The 12164-nt window shown below is 47.3% G+C and overlaps 3 protein-coding genes across 4 annotated transcripts in view; all 3 read right to left on the bottom strand.

The window, feature by feature from the left end:
* LOC107614140 (protein ENHANCED DOWNY MILDEW 2-like) overlaps window positions 1-912 on the bottom strand; it is a 17620-nt gene extending 16708 nt beyond the window's left edge. For both annotated transcript variants that reach the window (XM_016316366.2, XM_021109796.1), the window contains exon 1: window positions 724-912. The gene's annotated coding sequence lies outside the window, so the exon portion shown is untranslated. The remainder of the gene's footprint in view (window positions 1-723) is intronic.
* On the bottom strand, window positions 8562-9581 carry LOC110265362. The gene is made up of 2 exons (XM_021108323.1): window positions 9100-9581; window positions 8562-8895 (listed from the first exon to the last, which is right to left on the bottom strand). Exons 1-2 carry the CDS (start codon window positions 9579-9581, stop codon window positions 8562-8564), a joined length of 816 nt encoding a protein of 271 aa, XP_020963982.1.
* Window positions 9605-11128, bottom strand: LOC110265359. The gene has a single exon (XM_021108322.1). It carries the CDS (start codon window positions 11126-11128, stop codon window positions 9605-9607), a length of 1524 nt encoding a protein of 507 aa, XP_020963981.1.

Genomic DNA, 12164 nt, shown 5'->3' with positions numbered 1-12164 from the left:
TATTTAAATTAAACTCTATATAATTAATTCATCACATTATTTCCATTTATATGTCACTATAAAACTTGATAAATACTTGCCTTATCTAAAGTATATTTAGAGTGTGTTCTAAATTTATTTTTATCTAAATTTTATGTATATATTAGATTGTTTAATTATATGATTATTTTAACCAGTCAAATAGTTAGTTAAGAGGTTTCAAATCTGAGTCTGGCGAATACTTATGAGTAATTTTACATCATTAAATATAATCACACTATTAAAAATATTAATAATAGCTAATTAATAACTACAAATCACATTAAATATAATCACACTATTAAAAATACTAATAATAGCTAATTAATAACTACAAATCACAAAATATGCTTGTTCCTAGCACTCGTCTTCAAATCTAGCTTTGTACTTTATTTTTGCTTTTCTATCCGGAAATAAAAGAGAAAGCGATATTTTCGGTTCCATTCTCTTTATTTTTTTCAATTCTCTCACTTTTAACTTTTAAGTTCCATTTCTTGCTTTGCATTTTTTATTTTCGTCACACTCAAATAGAACGAAAAGCAAAACCAGGAGTAAAATATACATTCGAATAGGTAGCTAATATTCAAAACGACCACAAGTTTTGTTCATTATTCAACTGAACTTCTAAACGATTGATTATTTCAAACTAAAAGCACGACGTTAAAACGAAATCAAATAGAAAATGCACTGGGAAAAAAACCTTACTTGAGAGCAGAAGAAACTTGAAACCTAGAAGACCAGAGTTTTGGTTTAGCTATGATTTCATCTTATTAGACGAAGAAGAAGGGAGAAGAGGCAAGAAATGAAGACTGAAGAGACTCATTAATTGTTGATTTCAGTGAGTGACTTTCCGGTTTCCATTTACGAGCATGTTGAGTGCGTGAGTGCTGCTTCAGGATACTTGCAATACACGCTGCCCTTGTATTTTGTAGTCCATTTCGGGAAAATGAAAAGGGCATCACCGTAATTTTGGTCCACATTCACAATTTTTTAAATACATAAAATAAATTCATTATTTCTCAATGGTGGATTATAGCATACAGATACGGTCATACGGATGCTATCCATAGAGAGATCAAAATTATTCTCATTTGTGGAATGGTTATTTTACACATAATCCTTCTTTTCTTATGTAGGGAGCAGCTTAATAAAATTTGGCAAAATTTGTTCTAATAATGGCTAATAATATTTGTGATGGAGTCATATGTGAGATACTAGAGCCTTGTAACCAAGTCGTCTTATAAGGAATACACGATTTTATATATTTTAATATTGTAAAAATATTGTTCATCACCTAACTAACAATATTAAGTTACCAATGAGTTATAGCTCAAATGACATAGTCTCCCCATACTCAATTAAGAGGTTGCGGGTTCGAGTCTCCAATCTTTGGTAAAAAAAAAAAAAAAACTAACAATATTAAGTTGAGGTTTGTAATCAATAACTTTTATTCTGATATATATTAAAAAACATATGTTCACAACTGATTTATCACATAATAATTAATGATTTTTAATTCAATTTAAGTTTGATTATGTTCGGTAGCTCGTGTACCAGACGGGTCGGGATGATGCTTCGGTTGGTGAAATGGGGTGTCGCCTGATTCAGGGTTGCTGGGTTGGAGGAGGAGTAGCCGACGTCCCGAGTTTTTCGTGTGGAAAAGGGGGTGTCACCTGCAAAGACACTCCGACGCACTAGTCAGTTAAGTGTGCAAGCGAAAAGGGGATAAGATGATGTGTGTCTAGGGATGGCAAAAATCCCCAGCAGGGCGGATATCCACGGGGATTTACCCGTCACGGGGTAGATATGGGGATGATTTTGTACCCACGGGGACGGGGGACGGGGCTCCGTATATTAAACGGGACGGGGGCACTTGCAAAGTTGCAATTCACAATCTTCAACCTAGTCTCTGTCTCTCTCTGAACTCTTCACCACCCTCAAACCTCAGCCTCTCGCCCTCTCTGAACCACGCACGGTCGCACCATCAGCACCACCGACCGCCACCGACTGCCACCTCTCACCCTCTCAATCCTTCACCGCTACGGCGCTACCTCCCACCCCTCAGTTCGTCACCGTCACCGTCATCTTCACCGTCTTTGCGTCTTCGCCGGTCGTCACCTCTTCGCCGTCGGGTAACTGGGTAAGGCATAGAACAATGCTCACACATGCTTTACTGCTGCTTCTCCTCTTCACTCCTCACGGTGAAACCATCAGTCTTGTCTCATCTCCTCTCCTCGAACATCGCCGACCACCGACCGCTGACTGCCGCGTCTCCTCTCCTTTCCTCTCCGCTTACTGGATTTCTGATTTAGGGTAATTAGGTTTAGAGTTCTGAATTTTTTTATTATGATTTTTATTTATGGTTGATTTGATTCTGAATTTTTTATTTAGGATTATTAGATTATTAGTTCTGAATTTTCTGATTTTGATTTCTATTTAGGGTTATTTGATTCTGGATTTTTAAATTTTGGTAATTAGGTTCTAAGTTGTAAATTTCTAATTCTGATTTTTATTTTGGTATTTTGATTTTTTTTATAATTTTCTGGTGATCATTACCGGATCAATGTGATTCTTAAATCTAAGAAGTTTGCAACATTCATCCTGGTTTGATATCGACATGCAATATTCCCTGTTTACAAAATATTTGGAAAATTTATGAATTCCAAAAATGTTGTTTACCATTGAAACGATCACAGGCAAGATTTTATTAAGATAAAAACAAAAATTTATTGTACATTATCTGACAGCTTCAATTTTTCAATGAGCCACAAAATTGGTCCCTGATTATTACTTAATAATAACATATATATTTATTGATTTTCTAATTTCGTTGATTTCTTTTGAAGCATGCTTAAAGAATATTCATCCATCTCTTCAGTTACATGTATAGCAATTGTTAATTTCATGTATCAATTTTAAATTTTAGCAATTTTTTTCAATTTTTATTATTTTTTACTAAAATCCGCGGAGACCCAGGTCCCCGGCGGATACGAAGTCCCCGTTACCCGCCATGAGGATGGGGCGGGGACGGGGACAGATATTGGGGGCGCCATGCCCCCATGGGACCCGTTGCCATCCCTAACTGTGATAGTCACCGCCCCCATGGGGACCCGTTGTCATCCCTATGTGTGTCGTACCTTGGGGGAGGGGTAGGACCCTCCCCATATATACCGTGTCAAAAGTGGGTCCCACAAGGGCAGACCCACCTTCCTCGAAGCTTCCCCATACAGCTGTAGTAGAGCTGTCAAGGACGCGTGTCTGGGTCGGTGGTTGGGCGCCTCGCACCCGACCGTTCAGGTCGGGTGGTCTGCGGGTCGGGTCGGCCCGCATGATGTTTGGGCCAGGCCATAACAGTGTCCCTAACGCGTCAACAATGGTCGTGAGCGCCGTTGGTAGTGCGTTATGTCTTCTTTCGTGTGTTGTCGCCAGGTCGGCCGCTCGTGGAGAGAACGTGCCTCTTGTGCGCGTGTCCATTCATTGCTGGGGATAACCTTTTGTCGCCTCGTTCTTCGCATCAGGCATTTAATGCTCATAATGGGTTATTTCAAAACCCTGCGTGCAAAGACTATTTTGCCCTTTGCCTTTCGCGCTTGTTGAGTTAGTTTCTTAATCCCCCTCTCAGTTTTCCATTTTGCTTCCATTTCACTCCCTTGTTCTTCCCATCTCCGTCTTCTTCTCTCTGAATTTCCTACTGCTATTCCTACATCCTTGTGCGTTCACCCCTCCTTGCTTCCTTCCGAATCTCTGCAACTATCCTGGTAAGCGCTCATCTTCCACTTTTTGTTCCATATTTGTTTTACCTTCACTGTCTGCATTCTATATGCATGATGTATTTCTGATTTCACCCGTATGTTAGGTGACATTAGTGTTAGATAGGTGCATTAGGGGGGTTACCATTCCAAGGCTTTAGTTTTAGGCTTTTACTTAGGATTTGCCTCAGCCATGCTTGATTTCAGTTGTTGAATAGGCTAAAGGTAGTTTCTGGGCCTTTTTCGAGCTCCCGACCTCGTAAACTAACCGAGTGGTGCCCCCACTGTAGGTATGCCTCGTATTGTCTCACAAGCTTCCACCTCAAGCGTGGGTTACGACCGGTATGCTTGGGTGACCTCCGACGTGAAGGACTCTCCGAACCAGATGGGTGAGGAGGAGCTTACAGAGTTCCGCCAAGCCGAGTACTTGTGCGGCGGGACTGACGAGGAGGCCAATTAAGATATTTTCGTTCCTGCCTCCAACGAATGGTTATACGAAATCAACCTCCACTCCCCCCGAGTTGCCGACTGGATTTGGTTCTACAAGGCAATGTTCACCCAATTAGGAGTTCGCATTCCTTTCTCTTCCTTTTAAATGGCGCTCCTTAACCGGATCTCCATGGCGCCATCGCAGTTGCATCTGAATAGTTGGGCTTCCATCCGCTGTTTTTCGAGATGGTGTGTGAATACTTAGAGCTGCCGGTGTCTGTCGACGTTTTTCTTTTTCTCTTCAACCTTACGAATCCTTCCAAAGAGGGGAAAGCAAGGAAAGGATTCATGTCCTTCCGATCTGCCCAAGGTCGGAGGATTTTTGGCTTGTTCGAGGACTCTTACCATGGGTTCAAGGACAAGTACTTCAAGGTGTGCCCGGTTAAAGGTCGCCACCCCTTCTGGTTGTCGTTAGAAGGGCAACGCCTCATCCCAACGTATTGGAGTTTCAGGGCGGGGTCCAACACCTTTATTAAGGTGACCTATAAGGGAATGTCCGCTGTGGATAAAAAGATTGCCGACGTGTTGTTGGCCGTCTTTGGGAGAAACCACGTGAACCCCCACCTTCTCATGGGTGACCGGGAGGTCACCAGAAATTATATTTGTGAGTAGCTTTAACTTGCATTTCTTGCGTTATTGTTGCTTCGGTTTGTTATGCCGGTTTCACGAATAACCTGTTTTACTTTTTGTTGCAGTAGGAATATCTGCCGAGATGACAGGTCTTGAGAATTTGTATAACAACTTCCTGTCTGACGAAAGCGACGAAGAGACGGTCGACGGGAAGCCGGAGGCCCCGCCTAAAAATAAGGACCAAGCGGTGTCTCCGCCCCATGATGCCGAGATGTCGGATCGCAATGCTGAAGGGGCGCGCGTTTCTCCTATTCGTGAGGAGGTGGCCAGTACTGGAGATTTGACCTCCAATCCACAAGTCGAGGAGGATGACTTGAAGGTTATCCACAACCCCAAGAGGCTGAGATCATCCTCCAGCCCTGAAGGAGCGCTCACCGTGATGGAGAGGAACTTTGATGCCGGAAACTTCATAGACTCCCAGCTGCTTCCCGACACGGAGGAACATTTCCATGGTACGGACCTTGCGGGGCAGGCGAGGGGGATGTACCGTACCCTCCTCCGCGGTGCCGCCATAGCTCGGAAGGCCGAGTTTGAGCTATCGGGAATGTAGTCGATGCATAGGAAGCTCGAATCCGCTGTTAAGGCCAACAATGAATTCAAGACTCAAGTTGAAACACTTCGGGAGCAGCTGTCCAAAGCGGAGGAGAAGCTTAAGGCTGCCGAGGAGAAGGCCACATCTGCTGAGAAAAAGTTGAAGACCTCTGACGACACCGTCTCCCGGCTAACCGAACGGGAGATGACTTTGGAGAGCCAGCTCAATGCTGCGCAGGGTCGGGTGGTTGCTTTAGAGAAGGAACGTGAAGTGGCCGTCTCGTCGGCTAAGACCGCTCAAGCTGAAGCTGAAGAGTTAAAGAGGAAGCACAAAGAGACCGTGAAGCAGGGGAAGAGTGCGATCCTGATGACTGAAGAGGCCCTTAAGGCTCAAGTGAAAATTGTGGCTCCTGACTTTGACACATCGGCAATCGGGGTTTTCAAAACGATCAAAGATGGCAAGATTGTCGATATGCCGAAGAAATGAACTTTATGGATCTTGTAGTATTGCTGTAGAATTTGTCGCGTAGTTTGATGAACTTTATAGAACTTGTAAACTACTTTGATAGCCGCTTGGTCGGCTTATAATTATTGTCTTTTTCCCGCTTACTCGGCAGCCGTTCTCATTTTATTTTGTTACCGTTTTGTTGGTACTGGCTTGTCGCTTGCGTTTGTTTACCGTTGCGTTGGTAACTTGACGAAGCCAAGTTGTGGCTTTACTGTTGCTATAGCCGTTTGTTATCGTGTTGGTTTTGTTGGTTCCCGGGGTGATCAGTCCCGGAATACCGGGTCATCACGAAAATTTCATTGTCGTGGGACGCATAAGAGGGGAAAAGTAAACTTAACAAGTGAACATTAACCATCAGTTGAACAAGTCTATTGCAATGATAAGTTCTTAACAAAAGTAAATTATTTGATGGTAAATTATTTGAGCTCGTCAAGTCGCCCACTCGGCGTGTTTGAACTAGGAGTAAAATCTTCTTAAGTTACCTACGTTCCAGGTTCTCGGGACTTCCTTGCCATCGAGCCTCTCCAATTTGTAGGCGTCCTTGCCAATCACTTCTTTGACTCTGTAGGGGTCTTCCCAGTTTGCCGATGTCATTGCAACGTAGGACCAGGTCATTTTGTTCAAATTCCCTCCCGAGTACTTTGGTGTTGTAGCGCAGGGCCACTCTTTGCTTTAGTGCTACTTCTGACAAATGGGCCATCTCTCTAGCCTCATCTACTAGGTCCTTTTCTACAGCTTTCTCCACTCCCTTCAGGAGTAATCTTGGGCTTGGCTCGCCGACTTCCACGGGTATCATAGCATCCACCCCATACGTCAGGCGGAAAGGGGTTTCTCCTGTGGTCGATTGCTCGGTCGTTCGGTAAGACCAGAGAACTGAGGCGAGTTCGTCAGCCCATGCTCCCTTTTTATTATCAAGCCGCTTCTTGAGACCTAGCAAGATGACCTTGTTTGTGGCCTCGACTTGGCCGTTTGTCTGGGGATGCTCTACAGATGAGAACTTTTGCTTTACGCCCAAGCTGGCGAGGAACTCTACGAACTTCTTGTCAGTGAAGTGCGTCCCGTTATCAGAGATAACGACTTCCGGGATGCCGAATCGAGTTATCACCTGTCTCCACATAAATTTTCGACAATTGGACGATGATATACTGGCTAGTGGTTCAGCCTCTATCCACTTGGTGTAGTAGTCGATAGCAACTATGAGATACTTGACTTGCCCCGGACCAACCGGGAAGGGTCCCAAGAGGTCGACTCCCCATTGTGAGAAAGGTCGGGAAGACGTCAACAGGCTTAGCTCGGAAGCCGACGCCTTATGGAAATTGGCGTTCTCCTGGCACTTGACGCATTTCTTTACGAATTCTTTGGAGTCCCTCATCATTGATGGCCAATAATAACCCGCTCTGACGAGCTTTCTTGCTAGGGCTTTGCCCCCGATGTGATGACCGCAGCACCCCTCATGGACCTCTCTAAGCACATAATCTGTTTGGTCAGGATGTAGGCACTTCAACAAAGGTTGGCTGAGTCCCTTTCTAAACAACTACCCCTGTATGGTTGCGTATTTGGCCGCCTCCTTTCTCAATGTTTTGGCCGCCTTCTCGTCGTCAGGGAGCTTGCCGCTTTCTAGAAAGTCGGTTATCGGGTCCATCCAGGAGGGATTTATCTTTGTCAAGTGGAGGGTGACAGCTGGTTCCTTTACCAAACCCTGAATTAGAGATCGATTGCCAGCCCCTGGTTTTGTGCTCGCTAGCTTGGACAGGAGGTCCGCCCGTGTGTTCCTTTCTCTCAGAACGTGTTGGATTGTGACCTCCTCGAATTGTTTGCTCAACTCTTTGACCTTCTCTAGATACTTCTGTAACAAGGAGTCTCTAGCCTGCTGGCGCCGACTTCCCGTGCTAAGATTAAGCCGCCCATAAGGGCCTCATACTCCGCTTGATTGTTTGATACCGGGAACTCGAACTTGATCGACTGTTCATATATGACTCCAGCGGGACTCTCCAGGATGATCCTGGCACCTCCGAACGTCTAGTTGGAGGTCCCGTCTACGTGGAGCCTCCACCGTATACCTGTTGCCTCGGCTGGGTCCCCTGTTACTTCTACCAAGAAATCGGCCATGGCCTACGCCTTAATCGCATGCCTGGGCTCATATTGCAAGTCGTATTGGGACAACTCGATGGCCTAAGTCATCATTCTTCCTGCCAGGTCGGGTTTCTGGAGTATCTGGCGGATTCCCTTATCCATCCTCACGACTACCTGATGACCTTGGAAGTACTGTCGTAATCTACGGGAAGAGGTTAGGAGTGCAAGTTCCAACTTCTCTAATTTGCTGTATCTCAACTCTACTCCTTGCAGTGCTTTACTCACGAAGTAGATTGGTTACTGAGCCTTCCCTTCCTCCCGTACCAAAACCGCTGTCATCGCTTCATCCGTTATGGCTAGATACAGATAGAGCGGCTCTCCGACCTTGGGCTTCCCGAGAACGGGTGGCGTTGCGAGGATCTCTTTGAAATGCTTGAATGCTTCCTCACACGCCGGGGTCCATTCAAATGCTATCCCCTTTTCATAAGGTTGAAAAATGGTAGCGCTCTAGCAGCCGACGCCTCGAGGAACCGTGATAGCGCGATGAGCCTCCCTGTCAGCCTTTAGACGTCTTTAATGCATCCCGGGCTCTTCATCTGGAGTATCGCTTCACATTTTTCTGGATTGGTCTCTACCCCTCTTTGGGTTATCATGAACCCCAAGAACTTTCCTGCTTCCATGGCGAAGGCACATTTAAGTGGGTTGAGCCTCATGCCGTGTTGTCGGAGGGAGGCGAATACGTTTTCCAGGTCTCCTATGTGGTCGTTAGGTCGGGTGGTTTTTACTAAGATGTCATTGACGTATACTTCCACCGTTTCCCCTATGAGGTCGCTGAATATCTTATTCATCAACCGTTGGTAGGTGGCCCCTGCATTCTTCAGTCCGAACGGCATTACCCTGTAGCAGTAGGTTCTCCCGGGTGTTATGAACGATGTCTTCTCCTCGTCTGGCCGGTGCATCGGTATTTGATTGTAGCCAGAATAAGCATCCATAAAGCTCAGATACCGATATCCCGCCGCCGCATCGACGAGTGCATCAATGTTGGGTAGGGGGTAACAGTCATTGGGGCATGCTTTGTTGAGATCGGAGTAATCCACACACATCCTCCATTTTCCATTGTGCTTTCTCACTAGAACTACATTCGACAGCCAGGTCAAGTAGTCGAGCTCCCGTATAAATCCCGCTTCAAGGAAGCTGGCCGTCTGCCTGGCCACCTCCTCTGCTCTTTCTTGTGACATCTTCCTTCTCCTCTGAGCCACCGGTTTGGCCTCCGCCTTGACGGCCAAGTGGTGTGACATGAGTTGGGGGTCTATCCCCGGCATGTCGGCTGGCGTCCAAGCAAACAAGTCGCCATTAGCCCTGATCATTTCCATTAGGGGTTCTTTCAGGTCGTGTGGGAGGTTTCTGTTCACGAAGGTGAACTTCTCCTCTGTGTCGCCGACCTTGAATTTCTCTAAGTTCCCTTCTGGCTCGGGTCTGGGTTTGTCTTCAACTCTAGCGTCTAGGTCGGCAAGGAATACTCCTGATGCTTCCTTGAACTTCTTCCTTAATGAGAGACTGGCATTATCGCAAGAGACTGCCATTTTCAAGTCCCCTTTTATGGATCTCACGGATCCATCATCAGCCCCGAGATCACTGCCCTGAGATCGTTGATGGTCTTTCTCCCTAGGATGATGTTGTAGGCCGTGGAGTCTCGCAGAACCACGAACTCAGCCATTACCGATCTTCGCCCCTGTCCAAGTCCTGCAGATATCGGCAGGGAGATTATCCCGTTTGGTTTGATGAAGTGGTCGCCTAAGCCTACAACACCGTGCTGGTGGGTCTTTAAGTCGGCATCCCGTAGACCCATGGCATCGAACACATTGCGGAACATGATATTCGAGTCAGCCCCGCTGTCTATGAGGATCCGCTTGATGAGGCCGGTTCCCACTCTGGCCGTGATGACCATTGGAGGGCTTTCCGCGACCTCATCGAACCACTGGTCTTCTGGACTGAACGAGATGGGTGGAAACCTCTTGGAGCTTCGCGCGGAAGATGAGGAAACTGCCAGGACTTTGGCGTCTTTCTTGTGTGCCGACTTCGACCTTGGGGCCGCGTCTCTTGCTGTTACCATGTTCACTATGGTAAGGCCATGTTCATTGTCCTCCGTCTCGTGACGTCGCTTCACCGCGCGGGTCTTGTCCTCTCCCTCGCGATTGCGATCTCGTCTTCTCGGCTCCCTGATGAGATGGGAGAATTCGGCCAGTTTCCCGTCCTGGATCGCTTGTTCTAGCGCATCCTTGAGGTCGAAACAATCCTGTGTCTTATGTCCATAGCCCTTATGATAATCACAATAGAGGCTCTTGTTCCCTCCGGTTCGGTCCTTCAGAGGTCGGGGCTTCGACAAAATTCCCTTCTCGGCTATCTGCTGATAAACTTCTATGATGGAGGCGGAGAGAGGGGTATAATTGGTGAACTTCCCGACCCGGGAAAACGACCTGGACGTCTTGCCCGGACCGCCGTCTCTGGCGTGCTCCTTTTGTCTTTCTCCGCCACCGTACTGCCTAGATTGATTGTAGGAGGGCTGCCGCTTGTTGGCAGCCACGTCCTGGCTGACTTCTTCATCGTTGATACATTCCCTGAATACGATCTGGATCTCCTGCATCGTCCTCACCGGCTTCGTGGTGAGATGCTTCCTGAAGTCCTCGTTCAGAAGTCCATTCGTCAGGCACAGACTAGCTACCGAATCGGTTAGCCTATCGATCTCCAAGCACTCGTCATTGAACCGGTCTAGATATTTTCTGGTCGGCTCGCCGGACCTCTGAGTCACCCCGAGCAAATTGATCGGGTGCTTTTCCTTTGCAATTCTGGTAGTGAATTGGGCTAGGAAAGCGCGGCTAATGTCCGAAAACCTGGCCACCGAGCCCCGCAGGAGGATGTTAAACCACCGTATTACAGGTCCCGCCAGAGTGACTGGGAAAGCGTGGCACCTTACCTCGTCTCCCAATCCCTCCAAGTTCATCCTGGCCTCGAAGGCCGTAAGGTGCTCCTGCGGGTCTTGGGTTCTGTCATACCTCATGTCCGTCGGCTTATCAAAGTGCTTTGGTAGCCGGACCTCGAGGATGTAACGATGAAACGGGGTTGCGCCCATTATCACGGATCGCCGCGTTCTCCTTGGTCTTCCCTCGCCGTCTTCTCAACGACCGTCTTTCCGGTCTCGCCTAGTGGCGCGTCTCCCTTCCTACCGGGTGTATATGATGGGGTCGCGGTGTCTTCTTGCGCGTCCTTCCTCCTGGGCGCTCTCGGGTTCAGATTGTGGGCTAGTTTTCGTCGGGAGTGACTTTTCGGGGGAGAACGGGAGTAGCTTGATTCGGGAGTTTGTTGACGATGTTCCTGATCTACTAGCTGGCGCTCCAGGTTCTGCATCCTGTGACGCAGTTCCTGCATTATTCTGGCGCTGTTGCCGCCTGTTCCCCCAAAGGGGCGTCTTTCTTGAGATCATGAAGATGGCTCGGTTCGTCGTGGAGGGGACCTCGTCCGCTCCCGGGAGGAGGCCACAGAGGCCTCCCCTTTGTGCTCGGCCCCACGGCCTGGTTCTCCAGGACCCAATACAACGTCCATTCAGGTGTCCCACGGACGGCGCCAATGTTCGATAGCTCGTGTACCGGACGGGTCGGGATGATGCTTCGGTTGGTGAGATGGGGTGTCGCCTGATTCAGGGTTGCTGGGTTGGAGGAGGAGTAGCTGACGTCCCGAATTCTTCGTATGGAGAGGGGGTGTCACCTGCAAAGACACTCCAATGTTTTAGTCAGTTAAGTGTGCAGGCGAAAAGGGGATAAGATGATGTGTGTCTACCTTGGGGGAGGGGTAGGACCCTCTCCATATATACCGTGTCAGAAGTGGGTCCCACAAGGGCAGACCCACCTTCCTCGAAGCTTCCCCATACAGCTATAGTAGAGTTGTCAAGGACGCGTGTCCAGGTCGGTGGTTGGGCACTTCACACCCGACCATTCGGGTCGAGTGGTCTACGGGTCAGGTCGGCCCGCATGATGTTTGGGTCAGGCCGCAACAGATTATTCATATTTTGATTGTACATATAGTTATCAAGTTGATTATTAGGTGTCAAACATTGAGTTTAGAAAAAAAAAACAATAGATAAAATTAAAGTAATTAGATTACCTTTTTAA

This window comes from Arachis ipaensis, chromosome B08 (genome assembly GCF_000816755.2).
Source record: "Arachis ipaensis cultivar K30076 chromosome B08, Araip1.1, whole genome shotgun sequence".
NCBI classification, from domain to species: Eukaryota; Viridiplantae; Streptophyta; class Magnoliopsida; order Fabales; family Fabaceae; genus Arachis; species Arachis ipaensis.
Note: the sequence above shows the minus strand (reverse complement) of the source record. Positions and strands in the feature narration are given on the sequence as shown.

Excerpts from the sequence above, each read along its gene's own strand:
- LOC110265362 (XM_021108323.1), bottom strand. The coding sequence starts at position 9,581 with ATGGCAGTCTCTTGCGATAATGCCAGTCTCTCATTAAGGAAGAAGTTC. Across the intron at positions 8,896-9,099 it reads CACAATGGAAAATGGAGGAT|GGTAATGCCGTTCGGACTGA; the intron begins GTGTGTGGATTA and ends CTACTGCTACAG.
- LOC110265359 (XM_021108322.1), bottom strand. The coding sequence starts at position 11,128 with ATGGGCGCAACCCCGTTTCATCGTTACATCCTCGAGGTCCGGCTACCA.